We start from the raw sequence: 19,623 nt of genomic DNA, 5'->3' as shown, positions 1-19,623 counted from the left end.
ATACCAGTCTGATAAATTAGCCCTCGAACTGTGGTACACATACTAGAATTGGTGGAAATTGCATTGATGCTTCTTCTCCTAGTATATATTATGATTACAGCCTTGTCCAAACCACTTAACATGTTAGGCAACTAGTGAGCTAAGAAGGTTTTTCCAGCAGGGACATGGTCCTTTAGTCACTACGTTCTGCTCTAATAAATGAATTGTACATAAATGAGTAGAAAACACCATCAAAGCTGAGTACTCTGAACAGTCAGAGACATTCTGTGTATTAATATTTTTAATGGTAATTACTTTCTTATTTATTTTTCTTTTCATAGCTCATTTGAAAAGGATTCTTTATTGTGTGACAGAGGATATTTGCAAAGTGCTCATCACTGTAGCTTCAGAATTTGCCAAGGCTGGAATGTGTTTTACAATCTTGCTTTCACACTGGCTTTAAAATGAGAGTTTATATAACCAAAAAATGGGTGTGAGTATAAAGCATTTAGAATCAAAAGGACATTGGGGTGTTGATCTTCTCCTTAAAACTTAGTGTCCATTTTTTTCCAGTCAGATTAATATTTGAAATTAGTTACTGTTATTTAGTCTTGTACTCTTTGTCCTTTTCTTCGCATTATACTTTATAATTACATCAATTCTATTTAATATAATTTAGTGTAAAATTAGAGATCTTAAAAGTTAATGTAGAATGGTTGAGGCTTATGTGCTTACATAGTGTTTTTGACCATAAAATGATTATTGCAAGTGCTGATAAAACAGAGAGAGTATAAATTATAGTGAATTAAAAGAAATTAGGCTGAATATATTTAAGAGAGTTGATTTTTTTCTCAACCCAATGTAAGGCACCAAGACGGGCAGTACCTGCTTACTTGTGCTAGCTAGAGATTTCATATATAGAGCATTGCATGTTTATTTGCTTGTTTTATTTTTATTTCAATGTTCTATTTGCAATGCACAACAGCATTCTGCTGCTAGCTGATCTCTTAGCTCTCCGTTGCATAGTGCCTGAATCTAACTTCTAGTATAAAGGGGCCCTACTAAATACTCATTTTGGTTAATTCACTGCCAGTTGCACAGACTGAAATACCCCAGTAAATAAGGTTTTATCAGGTCCGTTAGCAATGAGCAATTAGCAATTAAATATTAAAAAAATTAAAGTTCACACAACTTACAACTTCTTCAGCCTTGTTTCTTTTATCTGAAGTGCTGCACTGTTTTCAGAGAAACCCATGTATGAAACCCATGCTTACATTGTATTATTTGCTAGTACATTACTTGCACCCCCCTGCAAATTTGTGCTTCTCATGGTAATAAAATAAACAACATTTGTTTGTTTGGATGTGTATACATTTTATATCTGTTATAATTGATCAAATAACTTGATAAATAATCAACATAATGATTTATTTTGCCTTACAGAAACTGTATAGTAAGTTTTATCTGAATTCTCACATAACATACACAATGTACTGCTCAGTTCAGATGAAATAATTAAGGTCTGCCTTTCTGCACTTTACATGGACATCTTTACTTTCTGCACCCCTTCCTGGCTAAATAATTGTAAAAAATATTATTATTACTACGGTTAAATAAATAACTACTGTATTACCAACAATTATTTATTATTAGCTGAAAATGACAATGGTGGATGAAAAATTTCAAGCCATTTCTTTGGGAAAAGAAACAATAAAAGACTATAAAAAATACCTTTTATTGGAAAATTGCTCATAAAATATCAAAACTAAAATAATTGCAGTATTCAGCAAAAAAATGTTCCCACCAGTGTTAAGTTGATTAATATCATTGCTGTTTTAGACTTCATATAAATACTTTATATGCCCACATAAGCGTATGTTGGCAGTGGTTGTCCTGTGTCTCTCTAAAAAAAAACACAACATAACCTCAAAAACACAAGCCTACATCCTGATTTTTCACAAAGTGTATTATTGATAGCAAAAAATGAGCTTAGTTAAAAGGCTTGATCAATATATGGCATGGTTAACTGTCAATATCTACAGGGAGAGTTAAAATATGAATGAAAAGTTGGATTATTGGCAAAACCCCTGGTTAAACTTATCTGAAAGTGCTGCTGAGTCTGCACCGGCTCAACTTGCCAGTTTTATTAGACCAGACATGGTCAGAGCTGCCGTCCCCTGCCCATCATCATTGTCAATGAGTTTTTTTGCTAATGTACTAAAGAGCTGATCACATTTTGCAGCAAAGACAAAATAGTCTTTATCTGATAAACTACAATTAGACCATCTAAATGGGAAAACTTTCTCAGACACAAAAGTTGAGTTCTGTGCTGGAAGCAACTTTTTTCATGGTATGAATGCATTCCTTAATCTCAGGTAAATCTCTGTCTGACAAGGTCCTTAATTTGGATGACATTGCCTTGGCCTTCAGTACTGTACAGTATGACAAACCTGAAGAGACATTCTTGAACATTATGTCCTAACTGGCACATGAACAAATATCCAGCCCTGCCTTTTTTCATCTGAACAAGAAGCATGTTGTCCCTGGATGGTCCTAAAAAACTACTATAATTCCTTTTTATCTGGTTCTCCTAAAAACTCACTGTAAAGCCTTCAATACGTCCAAAATATTTCCTAACATGGACTAGACAGAGAGATTATATTTTCCCATATTATCTTCTATTCGTTGGTTCACTGTTAAATCCAGAATTGAATTTCAAGTCTTTCTCCTCACAGACAAAGAAACTGACAGCTCAGCCCCTCAGGCTTTGCTGTGGTTTCAGCCCCTAGTTTGGATTGGATGACGTTGGGAAGCACAAACCCTCTCTACTCTAAATATTAAGTTTAAAGGTTTTTGATAAAGCTCAGCGATGGATCAGAGGACAAAATCCTCTCTGAGTCGTTATACAGTCAGACTGCTGGTGGACCTCCAACTCTGCTCTTTCACTCCCAATGCGATTGCATGTCGCTAACTTGTACCATTCCCTCTCTAATGCCATTTGTGTTTTTTAACCTGTCTGTTCCTTGTAGTCTCTCTGTGTTCCTTATTTCTATCATTTCTTTCCGCCTCACCCAACCCAGCAACAGATGGGACTTCTTTTCTCTTTTGTAGGCTCTTTCCTTTTCAATATCAAGCACCATGAGACTACTTTTATTGTGAATAACGGTTATATAAATAATTAAATCAAATGAAGTAATATTGTTCACATTTGGGTTGTTAAAAACATTTTTATTTTATAGTGCATGGAGAATAATTAATTGTCTAATTTAAGTTTTAGTAATTAAAAACAAACGATACACCTTGGTAATTCTATGTTCATTTGATATTCCAGATATTCTTCACTCATCTCATTCTGGCTGTAAGTCAGCAGACCTCTCTAACTGGAATCATGGACCTGACTACATAGTTTGCTCGTTTAACACACTTTATTCCTGGTTGCTGCTCTCAAAACACTCGGCTGCAGCTTTCCAGGTACAGCCACACACAACAACAACAACAACAACAACCCCCAGGTCCCTGCACACTCTTTTGAACGGGGGAGGCGTGATGAGCTGATGGAGCTCCGGTGTGTCTCATCCTCCCCTGCTGCCGTGCCCAAGCCACACCCTGCCACACCTCAGTGTCCACAATACATAATGAGTGACAGAAGGCAACTGAAGAAATAACAGGAACTGCATCTGAGACACCAGAAATTAATAGTTAAATAAGTACTTCAGTGTGCCTCCCTTTCTATCACAGAACTGACCTTAACGGTTTTATGTGTACGTGTGTGTGGGGGTGTGTGTGTGTGTTTCTGTGCATGGGTTTAATAACAACAGTACAGTCTGTCCAGAAATGTTTTATCCTTGACATATAAAAATCTATTCTGAAATAACAACCCAATATGAACAATACAATGAGAGTAATTTGGGAACTAAAAAACAAAAATTTTTAAACTTTTTTTTCATTTGGTTAATTCTGATGGTGCCGTTTGAACAAAGAAATTCAAACTGTTACCTGCAATTTGCTATCTCATTAAAAAAAAAAAATTGTACACACTTGTCCAAATATGGAATAAAGCAATAGGCTGTTGTATCGAGCAGTTCAGAAGAATTTATTTTTGCTAGTTCTTTCTCTGGCACTGCAGAGAAAGAACTAGCAATAGACAATAGACCATAGACTTTGCCTATAGTGGCAGCAGCCTCCCTGAATTGCACTGTTAAATAAAGTAGGTTTTGACCATTAAAGGATCAAACATAACACGTTACTTAAAAAGGTGTCAAATCAGAATGGAAAGAAGAATAGTCAGCAACTCCAACAGCGATTAACTGTTGAAATGTCTTTTTTACACTCCCCTGAACGTTAAAGACTGGTCTTAAAGAATGTTTCACACTCAGCCAGAAAGTAGGTCCAAGAGCCTGGAAGCTGCTGATATTGGCAAAATAGAGATGGACTGAAATGGAACAAGATAAAAGAAAAAAAAACACCTTCCAAGCATCAGCGTTTTTCTCATACATGGAACTACAGATAAACAAAAAGCTGGATCTTACAATAGTATAGCCCTGATGAATCTTTGTCATTAAACTACTATAACATACATTCTTAGGAGAAAAAGGCTTTTAGGTTTACATAGCAATAAAATATTGTACAAAATAATGGTTGTTGAGTTCATGGTTAAGCTTTATGTAAAACTTTGTTCATGAGCAATGCTCACAATATTCTAATTCACTGACACTGTTTGCATAGAATTCATATGCCAGTAATTGGATTTCCTAATTGGTTAGCTGGTGATAAATTGAGTAAAATTGAGGAAATTAACGCATTTTAAACACCTGGGGGTACAAGGAGGTACAAGACATTTGTATTTGGAAGTAGTTTCCTACTGCTGTAGTCTAATTAGCTGCCAAGTGGGTGGTGCTTGCCAAGTAGGAGTCCTGGTATTTATGGGTGTTTCATAGCAGAATATTAAAAGTCAAAACCATTTGGACTCCCTCACTGTGCTTATTCTGGTACTCAAAACAGGTTTAAAATAACTGCTTATAAATGATCTGTATCAGTTTTCTGACTCAGGGTTGCTTTCCACCATGCTTAGAATTGATGGGTGTGCAAAGCAGCTCTTCCATCACTACCCTGTACCTCATTAAAATCATTTACTCTCTCAGAACATTAGCAAGCTGAGCTTTAAGAGCTGTGGAGAAAAGAGGAGATGAAGTGGGCAATCTTGACATACTTGTGCACGCTCTATAAAGATTTTGCTGTCATTCGCATGTGTCTCAATGCGGTATCACCCCCAACAGCAGAATTTTAAAAAGAAGACGTGGTTCCAGGCTGCGTAATTAGAAGGAGTGTTTAATTAGGTTTCTGAGCTTAAGACGTGAGCTATTCACTGTCATAATACAGCTGACCTTTGCTGTCTTAAAACATATCTGTGGTCCTGGTAAGCCATTTATAATTGTATGAGAATGTCATCTTTTAACTTCCTCTTTTAAGTTGTTTAATTTTTCCCTCTTATCCATACCCTCAGATATTATTTAACAGATTCAATATAACATTTATTTAAGAATATTAGTGCTGGGAATAACAGAAGAATAATGTGTGGACCATAATGCGGTATAACTATTAATAGTGATTCTGTGATATGTAGTCATCTACAATGCATAACTTAGAGGGAATATATAACCCAAAAAGCAGGAATATCTGTTTGTAATTCATCACATGAATAAATGGAAATAAATAAAAATATTCTCAAGCTAGTGAAGGATAAAAATGTAAAAAGACCTCACACTCTGAAGCGGCTTTTCCATCCCTGTGAGCTTCCTGCCTACACAGTGAACTGCTCGCATCACAGCCTTTTAATGGTTACATCAAAGGAGTGGGAATGTTTGCAACAGTCCCACATGTTAAGGGCACCGTGCAACAAGTGAAGCAGAATTTACAAGTAGAGAAAAGATAAACAGCATAAAAGTTTTATTTATTTAGTAAAAAGAACAACAAAAAAGGGGCTTTGCTAATACTGGGTGGTGTGTGAGTGTTCACAACCTTTCAGTAACCAGATTAGCTGTCAGTTAGTCGGATGTCAACAAAGAAAACAAAAGACAGACAAAGAGATGTGGGTTTAATCTCTTCATTTCAGTAATCTGATTGACATTCCCTTCTTTTGTGTCACTAGACCTCCACTACATTTTGAAGTACTGCCAACAAATATCTGTTGAAGTTCAGTTTGTGCATCATGATGTGCCCAGTTTTGATCAGGCGGTTCTTCATGACTTCTTCAACCATGTTTGCAGGATTTCTTCTTTTTTATTAGAGGCAAGCTTCTGCTCGCTATTACTGCCATGCATTTGATAAAAAGGAGCCATCAAGTAATGCCTCTGGGAAGTCCAGTTGGTAAGGAAATTGGTTTAGTACCGTCGTATCAGTAACATATTGCACAAGAAAACCCATCTATTTAATCTATTATGTTTTGTCCGCCCTGGGTATTTGGTTAGGTAGCAAATCACCTATAAAGTCACTAACTGAAAAAAATAAGTTAATTATGTGCTCCAGTTTTGGTTACATGCTTTTTTTTTCTTGTCTGGTCACACATCTGTCACTTTACTTCCCAAAGTGTCAATGAATTCATCACCTATGGAAGCTGTTAAAGAGCATTTTGAGTGAAGAACTTGGATGGTTCATCAACTTTGTCTGGAAGGCCTTTGCCTTATTTCTTTGCCTTGTCATTGCTATTTAGTTCGAATGTTCACCATCATCACTGCTTGAATGCAAGCTCCTTGTACCATCATGCATCTGCACAATTATGATTATGAAGCTGGCACGTATAGAACCAAAAGAAAAGGTGGGGGATCGGGAAAATCTTATGAAGATTTATTTATGTGAAATGAAATGAAGGTTGAAAATAAACAACCACGAGAGAAATTAATGTTTTTGTGAAAGGGCAGATACATTTGTTGTTTGACACTTTCCCTAATACAGATTTTCATTGTTATTATTAATAACATTTTGCAGCACACATAAGTAACCTGCAGCTACCATTGCAGGAATGTAAATGTGCAGCATAACATGATGCTGTGTGTGAAGTTTTTTGAAAGCATTGCTGCTCTCAGCTTTGTGAGGAGTGAACATTTTACCACGTCTGCTGCAAACAGAAGTTATTGATTTAAAAAAAGAGAGAGTTTAGAGCCATAACAAAACCCTTTTATTTTGTTTGTACAGGATTGAATGTTCAACTGAAAATGCCCTTGAAGGTCAAATTGAAAGTTTTCTTGTGAACAAACAAGTCAGATTTTTATTCATTGTTACACACTGTATCTGTCATGGTCCTGGGTGGGTGACCCAACGTTTATGTGTTTTCTGGTTTTATTAATATTCTTAGATTTAGTGTTATTCATGGTTCTGTTTCTTTGCTTCCTCTGTGTCCAGATTTCACATTTAGTCAGTCTTGTCTTCATGTGTGTTTAACCCCTGTGTCCGTGTTCTGTGTTCCCTTTCTTCTCCAGTCGGCTATGTTTCCACGTCTGTTTCTCCCCTGGTCCCAGTATCAAGCCTTAGTCTGCGTCTTAGTGTGTTTCCTGTTTCATTTTGACAGTCTCTCATCCTGTGTTCAATGTGTTCAGTTTTGCTTCCTCCCTGTTTGATTAGTTTCAGCTGTGTTCCCTCCTGTTTCCCATCCTCAAGTCCTCAGTCTCTTTCTGTTCATTGTCGCATTGTCCACATTGCCGTGTGTTTTCCCTGTGCTTTTTGGTTTCCTCGCTACTCCTAGTTTTCTCGTAGCTATAGTTTCCAAGTGTCCTAGCTCTTAGTTCCAGTGATCAATAATCTGTGATTATTTGATGACATGGAAGAAGTGTATTGCCATTTGTGTAATGCACCCATACAGACTTTGGATGCGCTATTTAAAAATATAGAATAAAAAGTGTACTTGCCATGCTAGTATGTGTCCTCCAATCAGTTGCCAAAATATTCTACACCCAAAAAACAGTATAATAGTGTAGAAAATGCTAATGTTGAGAAAACAGGGTTTCACATCACAGCAGCTACACCCATCTTTTATAAGCAACTTATAAGAGAACATGGGAACAAGAGGACCTGAAAAAAGGACTAACCTGGTGAATATGGAACTATTTATTTACTCAGTGTTTGCCCAATAGTTAGCTCCTATTTATTAAAGACGAAACATTACACATTATTTCCAATCCTTGTAGAACTAAAGTATAGTGAGAACTTAGTTTGAACTGTCAGCAATAAGTCAGATTCACTCCTAGCGTATGTTGATCTCCACCATGTTCCCCTTTGTCAGTGAGTCTGTTCATAATATTTATAGGCAGAATTTCTAGGTTCCCTGTCCTACGGCAATGGATCAATTAGCAGCCAGTTGTAAAATGGTTGGGATGAGAGTCAGCACCTCTGAGTCTGAGTCAGCTCTGGGTCTCAGAAAACGAAGTGCCCACTCCAGATCGGGAATTAACTCGTACCGCAAGTGGAGGAGTTCAAGTATTCTGGAATATTGTTCACAAGTGAGTGGAGAGTGGAATAGAAGATTGACAGATGGGTTAACACAGCATCAGCTGAGTGTGAATGTGAACCTGTCAGTCTTACGGGTCGATCTTTGTTCCTACTGTCACTTATAGTCACAAGCTCTGAGTAGTGACAGAAAGAATGACACTGCAGATAGAAGCGGCTGCAATAAGCCTCAGTGGTGACTAGACTAAGCCTTAAAAACAGGGTGAGAACACTGGTAATTTGGGAAGGATACCTCCAAGATCAAAAGGACCCATTTGAGGTGGTCCAGGTGTCTCACCAGGATGCCTCCCAAGCACCTCCTTGGAGAGGTGTTTCTGACCTACTGGGAAGAAGCCCAGGGGTATTACCCTGGACACACTGGAGAAGTGATGTCTCAGGGCTGCTTGACTGTGTGTTTATTTAAGCTGTTTTATATTGGGTCAAAATGAATTACTCTAGGGGTCCCCAGGGACCCAAGTCAATAGTCCATGTAGTTTAAATATGCTGGCAGCTTATTTTGAAAATGGTGTATTTTTTTAAACAGCAAAATATGGAGTGACCACTGCTATTGCAGGTACAACAATAGGCCTGCTGCAGCCTCATTTGTTCCAATGATTGGGGACGTGTAAACAAAAGCCAGCAGGCAAATGGTATCTGCACATTTTCAACAAAAGGAGGAAAAAGAAGTTCCACAGACAGGCTTCTGGACCTGCAACCTGCATTATGGTCTCAGAGTTTCATTTGTTAACACCAACACTGGTGCTTTTAAAAAGAATTTCTAGGTTGGCATCTATAGCCTAGGAAAATCAAAGATTGTAAAGAGTTATATTTTAACAGCCTACAGACTGACTTGTCTTGCAGCGATGTGCTTTTTTAATTGTATAAAACTTTGTTAACTAGAAAGAATGTAGCGAACTCAAGGACAAAGCTTAATGCTAACACTGTGTGGGATTCCATTACCTTTATTTTATCATCTCTTAGAACATCTCTACCCAGTAAAGTAAATTTGCATTAACTTTACAGCAGTCGATACTTTGTATTCACATTGAACAGGTCTATTTGGCTGGATGTAAGAATAGGTCCCCTGTCTAGGTCAGCTACGAATGAAATCTGACTCTCTGTCCTTGAAAAATACATCATTATCAGCAGTGAATAGGAGGCAGTAAAAAGAATATGACATACAGACACTCCAATGCCACTTTGATCAAACCTCAGGCTTGTCTGTTTGATAGGAAAACTTTACAATAGTTCTTCTTTCCAATGCTCTGGAAACAGTTGGCTCCGAGGTGTAATGTCACCATTAGCAGGATGCACCCTGGGTCTCCAAATCCTGGCAGTGGTCCTTTTCTTTTCTTCACTTCTCAGCAAGACACAGAGACGACCTGGGAAAAGCTGTCAAACTTACAGAAAAGATGGATTGTGCATCTTAAAATAGCATTCTCCACCTGTCGGCTAACGTTTTCCAGCATGGTCACTGTTGAATTCGGTGATGATAGCCAAGTATCACATGAAGGGGATGCTGTGACCATAAAGCTGCTTAACACAGTTGTGAGCTTCCAAAGCTCTTAAAGGAGCCACAGATGTGTTTTTATAGTTAACAATATAGTCTGAGCATTTGAGAGTGATGCTTAACAATATGTGGAAGCTTTTGAAATGCTGACAGTACTGTAAAATGACACTGCATACCAAGACTGATGAGACAGTGGGATGTTGGTGGTGCCTTTTATAAAATATATATTGCATGTCTTAATTCTATTATTCCTCTTTGTGTACAAGCTTCTTTGTGCAACTCTGGCTGTTTTCAAGAACCTCATGAGAACTTTCAGTTTTTTTCCCCCCTATTTTCTGCTTTATATTGAAAGTGAAATCACTAAGGCTTAACGTAAGTATAGCTTTATTGAATTTGAATCCATTTTTACCCGGCCACATTTTTGCTTGAGACATAACTGTCCATGGCAAATTTACTTTTTAAAAAAAACCTTTTTTGGCTATGAGTAATAAAGCTGTAGGATTTCTTTGAAGAAAACCTCAAGTGCGCTTTTTTGATATAAATATGTTCATATTTATTATTAGATGTTTATAATCCAAAAAATACATACACTGTTTCGATAACCAATTAAATATATCAACCGGTGTCTCCCACGACCTCGAGCAGTTCATATTCACAGGGCGAAAAACCGGAACTTTCTTCGCGACAAGAAATGTTTTCTGCCGTTAATCACAAACATACTCACTAATTTCTTTCCCACAAATAACCATTTATTCTTCACACATTTACTGAAAATTACAATTTATTGAAAGGACACAGAAAGGTCAGATAACACAGATACATGTAGCTAGGAGTTACTACTCAGTGCATGGCACATTCTCAGGGAGACGACCCATTGTGAGTCTTTGGCTCTTTGCCTCTGGAGTGTTAAAGGCAGAAAGAGTGCTGAAATATTAAATGTTGAACAGTTGGCCAGCCAACTTGAGCCTCTATATTTCAAAATGTGGAGGAGTAAATTAACCTTGCTACAATGAGTGACAAACAATATTCTAAGTTGGGTAGTAGTAGTAGTAGTAATAGTAGTGGTAGGAGTACTTTTTTATTTGTCAATTGATATACTTATCACAGGATACAGTGTCAGACCTCACCAGTGCAAAGGGATTTTCTAGAAAGATCACACATTTAGAAAGCAGTGTCCTCACTCGGAACAAAACTCAGATAAGTAAACAACAAATGAACGATCATGAAACAAGTTACCAGTGCCATTGCTACCTTTGAAAAAAATTTCTAAACGCATGCCATTTTACTATGGAGGTTTTTTTAGATGACAGTTTGAAATTTGTTGACAATTCCAGTGTCTCAGCTCTTGCTAACGATGCTGATATGCGCATGTGTGCATGTGTGTCGAAAAAGTGAGTGTGTGTCTGTGTGTGTGTGTGTGTGCACGCGTTTTGTAGAAGTGTGCGAGTATGTGCTCTTAGAAAGATCCTTCAGGCAATGCAGTAGATCTGCGCTCCCGTTGATATGCCGTCCTCTCAGTTGTATTTATGGGGCTTTGTCTTTTTGCTGCTGCCTCCCTCTGCCTCGTCATTGTCGTGTGTGGGCTTTGTGTCGAATTTTCCACTCTGCACTTGGCTCTTTTCCTGTTAGGTTCAGAAGATAAAGAATAATAATGAGGCAAGACTGACACAATGGTGTTCAATAGTAGGCATATGGCGGTTTGTAATCTTAGCAGAAAATACCCCCTAAATCTATATGAAATACAAAGAAAATTAAAAAAGTAAAACACGGCAAGTCTTTCATATGATGACGGCTGCTATGCTTCTATATTCAGAGTGCTTCTCTCTACTTGTCCTAGTCCTTATGCTGTCTAGCATCTGTCCTATTTAGATGCTACCACAGTTGCATCAGTTGATGCAGCCAAATGTGTTGCCTTTGAAAGACTGATAGCTACTGGCCTGCATCAGCCCGTCCTCCCCAAACATAATAATTCACCGTAGTGTAATTGCTGGTTGTCACATCCACAGCTACATAGTCACTAAAAAGTGCATTTGGGTAGCTTTTTTGTAAAGTTGCACCAGCAAATTCAAACACACACACACACACACACACACACACACACACACACACACACACACACAAACAAAAGGCATATATTTAGGCTTTTTTTGTGAACAAAAGAACTTCAAAGTGTGTCCTGCAGTTTAAACCAGTATCTAGGTACAGGGAACCTTTCCTTCTCCTAAAATTTTTGTAGATTTTTAAAAAATCCTGGATTGTTTACATTAACAGCTGTCACTCCCACTGTTGATACGCAGATTAGAGCTGAATCATCTCCGGGATTTGAATTGCAAAGCCTGCTTACTTGTACTCGGGCTTTATCCTGTTTACTTGCAAAACAGAGGGGCTACTCACATGAGAAGCAGCTACACTGAAAAACTGGAGGTCGAAACTCTGCAGAGTACATTAAAAATTAATTGATGATACAACTTACTGTGTAATAGTGACACAGTTATACAAATCACAATTTGGTAATCTTCACAAAGAAAATATGTGATGGGGTTAGCATGATATATGCTTGGGTGCTATGCTAATATCAGAATAAACCCTTTTGTCCCATCACCATATAATTTGATGCTTGTTGAAAGTGGGTTTGGCCACTTTTAGACATGAATATCAAAGTATTTGTTCCCATAGTGTTTTTAAATTTGGGATAAAGAGTTTTTTTTTTTTTTTTAAATGTGGACATGAAAAGCACCTCAGCTTGGTATCTTACGTTCCCCTGACTCACAGGAGTGATTATCATGCTTCAGTTCACATAGTTTTTGACAACTCAGTGACTTTGTTTCTAGACTTGAGGAATCCTTTGACAACTTTTTTTAAGTGTCAAATGTAGCAACTTGTTTTGATAAACAACTGGGCATACTGCTTTGTTCTCGCTCTCCATCCACAGGCATATCTTGCTCTGTTCTATTCTGTTTAGTGGCAGTAAACTCTAAACAGAACTGTATTATATTTGCATGCTGTTATTTAGTCTGAATCTGTGTATTGTGTGGAAAGAAAATAAGAAAGAAATTCTCTTGTCTCTAATTTTCTCTTTGTGTGATCATTTTGACTTATGTGTATTAATTTTGTCAGATGACTTCTAGCTGTAAAATCAAACACACATCCTCCGCCAGTCATGTTCAGTCTCTTAGGACAGAAAATGCCATATCTGAGAATGGCTAATAAAAGGAGAAGATTAGGATGGGAAACAAACAGAGAGTGGGCAGGAGGAAAAGTGTTATGGGCAGACAAATCTAAGCTTAAGGTGTTTGGGTCAAATAGAAGATTGAGAGTAGGAAATGAAAAAATGCTGGAGGTGTGCTTGACATCTGTCAAGAATGGTGGAGAAATGCGTTGCTCTGCTGGTGATAAATTACAAGATTGATTACCAGCAAAGAGATGGGATAATGGGATCTTGAACAAGAAAAGCTACCACTCCATTTTGCAATGTCATGTCATACCCTGTCAGCACCACTTGATTGCAACCAATTTCCCGTTACAACAGGACAATGACCAAAAGCACAACTCTGAACTATGCAAAAACCATTTCAAGAAGAGCCTGTAAGCTGGCATTTTGTCTATAGTACAGTGGCTAGCATGGGTCTCTGAGCTTTTGTAGAAACAGGCTGTCTTCATGCAAGAATTGGCCATCAAACCAATTATTTTGGAGGCGCTTGAGGAATTAGAATAAGATTACCTTAACAGACTTACAGCTTGCATAAAAAACGTTCTTCATAATTTTAATATTGTATTCATAGATAGATAAATAGATAAATATTTTAGTTTTTTAAACTTTGTTTCAAAGCTTTTTTGATAGAATCATATATCTAATCCAGTGGCCGAGAATCAATCATGCTTCCTTTCATCTCTTCATCTGCAGGCAAGCATGATTCCTCACTTAATGCACTCTCGTGATTTCTTTCCACCCACTTTGATGTGAGATTGGGATTTTTTACTGTGTATATCTTATTTTTCACCACCAAGAACTCTCTGGAGAACATCCAGTAGTTTTAGTTGACGGTAGATTTTTGGAAAAACTTTCAGGAGCTTTGTCAGTAGCAGAACTAAGAATGTCACCCTACAAGCAGACATTCATAGTTCTGCTTTAAAGCCAATGTAGCCAACAATATGGCTGACGGACAGAAAAGAAATCTGAAATAATTTTCATGTTTTCACCCTTTTGAATTTATTCTGATTCATCCTGACTCTGTACTTAATAATAAATAACCCAAAACAGTCGTACGACAACATTTTTACATTGCATGGAAATTGTGAGATTTTTATTTTATTTTATTTTTTATTTTTTGCCTACAGATACATCCAACAGAAATATCACTATCTATATAATACTTTAAAATACACCACTGATTGAATAACATCATTATTAGCAAAATAGGTGAAAGCAGAAGGAATTCTTTGGAAGCCTAAAACATATTTTTGCTCAATTTTTCCTAAAATGACTTTGAATCATAAACAATAGCTGTTTATTTGAATGACTTCATAGCTGCCTTAGTGGATTTTTATCATTTCCTTAGTCACCCTTTGTGATTTTTATATTCCAGCTGGCGTGCTTCCACTTGCACATTTTTAATGAATTCAGGAATGTCAGACACAAACATTACTCATGCTGTTGTGCTTCTGAAATATGCTCTGTTGCTTAAGAATGTCAAGATGTGCTAAAATGTTATGAAGTTATATGTTTGACCAACAGGAACACAGAAAAGAAAAAAAAATGAACCAACTTTTTTTTCAATAAAGTTATTGATATGTTTAAACATAATCTGAAATATAGATACATTGTATTAAATTTAAATGGCACACTGGTGCAATTTTTTAAAATATTGCTCTGTCACTCTGTGCATGACGAGGCCACGTCAGTCTGCCAGAGGAGGCTGAGTCAATAGATGAGGGTTGTGCAATATATCTCACCTAAAGTGTAAATGTTTCCTTGTTTTTCTTTTTCATAACTACTGCTGCGCTGTACCAAACACAACAGGTACAAGACTACAAATACTTTTTCTTTCAAAAACATCTGAACATAAGGAGAAATGACACTTGGGTTCTCAGTCGCCACAAATCGAACATGAAAACACGTAATGAAGGTGGAGAAGTGACAGAAATACGGAGCACCTAAATGCAGATTGATCCACTGAGACTGGAATGCAAATTACTACTAATCAAACTGTTTACTACACCATGAATGGCAAGTGCTGTGCAAGAGGGATGAAAACTGACAGAAGGAAAAGAGTCTATTGTACATTTGGTACTGCAACACAATATGAAAATTTCCCAATTAGTGATCTAAGAAGGATGATAACTATATAACCATTATGACTTACAATGTCATTAGACCGACCTGATGGTGATGGCTGAAAACTTTGCTACTGTTTTCCTGCATTTCTTGTTTTTCAAAGAAAACAATACTAGGATTAAAAATGTACTTTGTGCCCTTACAAGGTTTTCTTTTTGCAGTTACATTTTTTTGCTAGTCTTACATCTCGTATAGATTAGAGATAGAAGAACAGAAATGCCTTGGGGAATTCTTCTGACTCCCCTAACAAGTAACATCCTAGATTAAGTTCACTATATTAAATCGAAATCGAAATAGCATTACATCTCATAATGCTATAAATCAGTGACATAGTCCAAAGCGTTGCTACACAAGAAAACAATTGTTAAACTTTCACTGAATATCTCTCTGGCACAAATAAACCTGTGAAGTCAAATAAGCCCATTTGTCTCCTTTGCAATATTCTTGTACTCGTTTGCAAATACTCTGCATGTCTAAAAATGGATTGCTGCCACTTGGAATGCAAGACAGTTGCTCAGTTACACAGTATTGCACTGCATTGAAATGAGATGCATTGTTTTGCTGTACCATCTGCCACCACCAAACAGGTGTGACTCAATTCAATAATAGGATGAGGGAGGCAGTTAAGCATGGACTTTGACAGGACATTGAATATCACATACTGTAGGTGACATTGGCACACTGAATAATAGATTTTTATGGATTGGTTGTTTTTTTCCCCCATTTTTTTTAGGAATGTGGTGTAGATGTTGTGTCTCGCTTGTGTCTTGATGAATCATCAACTGTGTTTCATTTGATGTCTTTGGGATGTACTTCATTATATACAGAGCTAAATCCGTTTGTTTAGTTAGTAGTTGTCAGGAAGTATGTCGTCACAATGTGTCAGCTACATCTGTGTTGCCTTTCTTTCCATATTGTCGTTTGAAAATGGCTTGTCATGCCATCTGTTTGATTACATTGCAGGATAATCCAAAAATTATTGTCAAAAAGCTATGACAGGGTAAAAACTGCTACACTATCTTGTCATAATACTATGTAAATACATATATATATATCTAGATATAGATATATATATATATAAATATAGATATGTATATATCACTTGCTGGTAATGAAAGTGCATTGTATACAGTCAGATTCATTAATATTTGGACATAATTGAACAATATCCTCTGAAAATGGGAGACTCTAGATAAAAAAGATGACTATAATTCCTAAGCAGTTAATACAGTACTTTTGTTAAATCCCTTGAATTAAAGCTGAATGTTTGCACTTCAATCACATCTTGGTTTTTAGGGTGAGGGTGATAGGGCTCTCTACACCACTGTGATGATGCACAAAGGCAAAATATTAAGAATTGTGTTTATTTTCCAAAAGACCTGACTGCATCTTTGACCAAATTTTAAACATGTATGCCTTCAATCTAAAGAAAATGGCATTAGGACTGAGATTGAATGAATTAACTTTTAAATGGATAAACCAATAAAATAAACTAACATAAAACGTCACTGTACTAATGAAAAATATGTCAGCATACAAAGTCATGTTTCCATATAAATCCAGTGACACACACCTGCTGTTGCTCTGGTAGCTTTCTGCTTTCTGGAGCTGATTCCTCCGTCTGATTCTGGAAGCAGTCACTCCCGGTCTAAGAGGACAATATGAGGACAATATGAGTTGATGATGAGATGAGAAATACTTTATTTACCCAGTCATCCTAACTTTATTTTTTCATTACAGTAACTAAAATGATGAAGAAAAAAAATATACCCCTTTGCCAGACAGATATATTGTATTACAGAGGGTGATAAGCTGATGTAGCAGAGTACAGTGTCCCAGCTTTATGTATTCAGTGAAAACAGATAAATAATCTCACATCAGTCAAATTCATATACCTCTCATTTTTACAAATAAGCTTCAAGGAATCATGGACTTCAACAACGACAGAGTAAGCTGCTTATCTCATTCTCATTATAAGAGCAATTTAGCCTTATATATGCACTTTAAATGTTTAAAAGTATTTATTTATTAGTCAATTAAGAAATTATTATTCAAAATATAAAGAACTGGATTGGTTGTTTAAAAAAAGAGAAAGCAACTATGTGAAGCTGCTGATTGTTGAAAATCAGTGATTGTTGTAATTTATAATAAATACTAAAATAGTAATTATTTACACGATCTGTGATGTTTTTGTTAGTGCTATCAGTGTTAATCTCGTTAAAATGACGTTAACGCCATACCCACATTAACACGGCAAATCTCCGTTACCAAGTTAGCGCGGATTGCGCGCGTGGGGCTGCACTGCGTCAACGTGTTAATGAGCTAATCGCGGTAACGTGTTGACACGTTGACGCCATGCAGCTCCACGCACGGGTTGATCCGCACTAACTCACTAATTGAGATTTGCCGTGTTAATGGAGTTATGGCGTTAAGGTCATTTTAACGAGATTAGCGCTGACAGCACTAGTTTTTGTATCAGCTGAATGTAAATCCTGTCTATAAAACACAGATAATTTGTTAAAGTACAGCAAGGCCATCACATTTAATTTTCAAACCAGGGACACACTGCAAGCTATACATGCTCATACAAATTGTCTTTCTTCATTTCCTCCCCACCCACAGAGAGAAAAGGACAAGGGGGAAATGCAGCAATGATCATGGGCAAACACGAGTCTCTGTTTCAAATATGTCTCCTCTTATCTGTATCAGCATGTTTCTCCCTTTTCACGACCCTGCCAAAATTATATAATCAATTATGAGACACCAGTGAACATTGTTTTTGGCACAATTTCATTAAGGAACAATCTCTTTGACACAGTTTCCACACAGGGCAATTTCCTTCCAGGGCAGCACTCCTCACTATTCCCCTGTCTCCTGTAGTCTATCAACTTATGCCTGTAATAGTTCTTGATAGCCACTTGTCAAAAATCCTTACAGGCTCTGTTCACTTCCTCTGCTTCTTCAGAGCCTCTTGATTTTGACATTGTTGGAAACAGTCTTTTGGAGCCCCCCTCATAGCTGACTGCTCACAGTTGCCCGGACCTTGGAGAAGCAAGTCTCTTGTCTGAGGTACCAAAGTCCTTCATGAAAAAAATCTGAACAGGAGAGGTCAGTGACTGCTCCACGCTCTCCTTCCTCAATAACTGCTGTCAAAGTGTCAATGAGGCTCTGAGTGAAGAGCTCTTTGAAGTAAGTGTGAATGTGCAAATTTTGTCTTCACTGCAACTACAGTATTTTCCCATGCAATAGCAGGTCAAATGAACGCACTACCTTGTTAGTGAGTTTCAAGGATGTAACAAAAACATTTTCCTTCTCAATTAATCTTTAAGGATTTTTGTATTCATTATTTTGCTTAAATGTACTTATACTGATGTACAGACATGTCTTACAGCCCAAATCAGGATTTCAGAATTGCATTTTGTTTGACCCATAGTTCAGTATGAATATCCAATTTAAAATGACAAACAAAAAGAAAAGCACCAAATCAATACTGCTAGTTTATTCAACTCATTAAAATGAACTTCTTATGCTCATTTACAAATGAACATTTTTATGGGACTCTATTCAAGAAGATTTGCACGATTCACAGATAAAAATAATCCTTATTGATTTTTCACTGGGCCTTGCCGCAATAGCTCAGTTCATCCACTGCCTGAAACAAGTTGTTTTAGCTCCCTTGCACTCATTGAACCAAACTTTCTCATGACAAGCTCCCTGTTGTAAATTGAAGGTTTGAACTGAAGGTGGATCAGGCTTCTGTGCTCATAGCTAAACCTCCGTGACTGAGGGATATAGGCAATAAGTGGGCTGATAACAGCATGTACCCATCTGGGCTGGTTAGTACCGGGCAAAACAACATTGATCATGAAGGATCCCCACAAAGGTACAAGGGCATCTAACTGCCAGCCAATTACCTGCTTCTCCACAACATGAAAGCTCTTCTAAACCATCACAGGAACCAAACCGAGAAGTCATTTGAGTCAACAAATGAGCATAGCTCAGAAAGCCTATGACTCAATACGCCACACATCGATATTGCTTGGCACAATGCAACACTAGTAGTACACTACTAATGTTCAACAGGAACTCAGCGGGACTGTGGAAGACCACTGGCAATCACAGAAGTCATAATCAAGAGTGGAATATACCAAAGTGATGCACTGTTAACACTACTCTTCTGCATTGGCTTCAAACCCCTAACCCAGCATATTGCTAAAAGTAGAAGTGGAGTGATCATCAGTCATCAGCTACATCCTGTACAAGGATGACATCAGCAGTGAGCAAGACATCGACTCACTGATCCATGTCACTAAGATCTACG

General features: G+C 37.2%; 1 protein-coding gene across 2 annotated transcripts in view; it reads right to left on the bottom strand.

Annotated features, from left to right (window-relative positions):
* Positions 1 to 10,694: 10,694 nt before the first annotated feature.
* Positions 10,695 to 19,623, bottom strand: part of luzp2 (leucine zipper protein 2) — a 141,448-nt gene continuing 132,519 nt past the window's right edge. For both annotated transcript variants that reach the window (XM_013274708.3, XM_005455740.4), the window contains 2 exons: positions 16,876 to 16,950; positions 10,695 to 11,589 (listed from right to left, as the gene is read on the bottom strand). In XM_013274708.3, the coding sequence (XP_013130162.1) occupies positions 11,482 to 11,589; positions 16,876 to 16,950 (183 nt within the window). In that variant the 3' untranslated portion in view covers positions 10,695 to 11,481. The remainder of the gene's footprint in view (positions 11,590 to 16,875; positions 16,951 to 19,623) is intronic.

The sequence above is a fragment of the Oreochromis niloticus genome, linkage group LG1, assembly GCF_001858045.2.
Source record: "Oreochromis niloticus isolate F11D_XX linkage group LG1, O_niloticus_UMD_NMBU, whole genome shotgun sequence".
In the NCBI taxonomy this organism is placed as follows: Eukaryota; Metazoa; Chordata; class Actinopteri; order Cichliformes; family Cichlidae; genus Oreochromis; species Oreochromis niloticus.
Note: the sequence above shows the minus strand (reverse complement) of the source record. Positions and strands in the feature narration are given on the sequence as shown.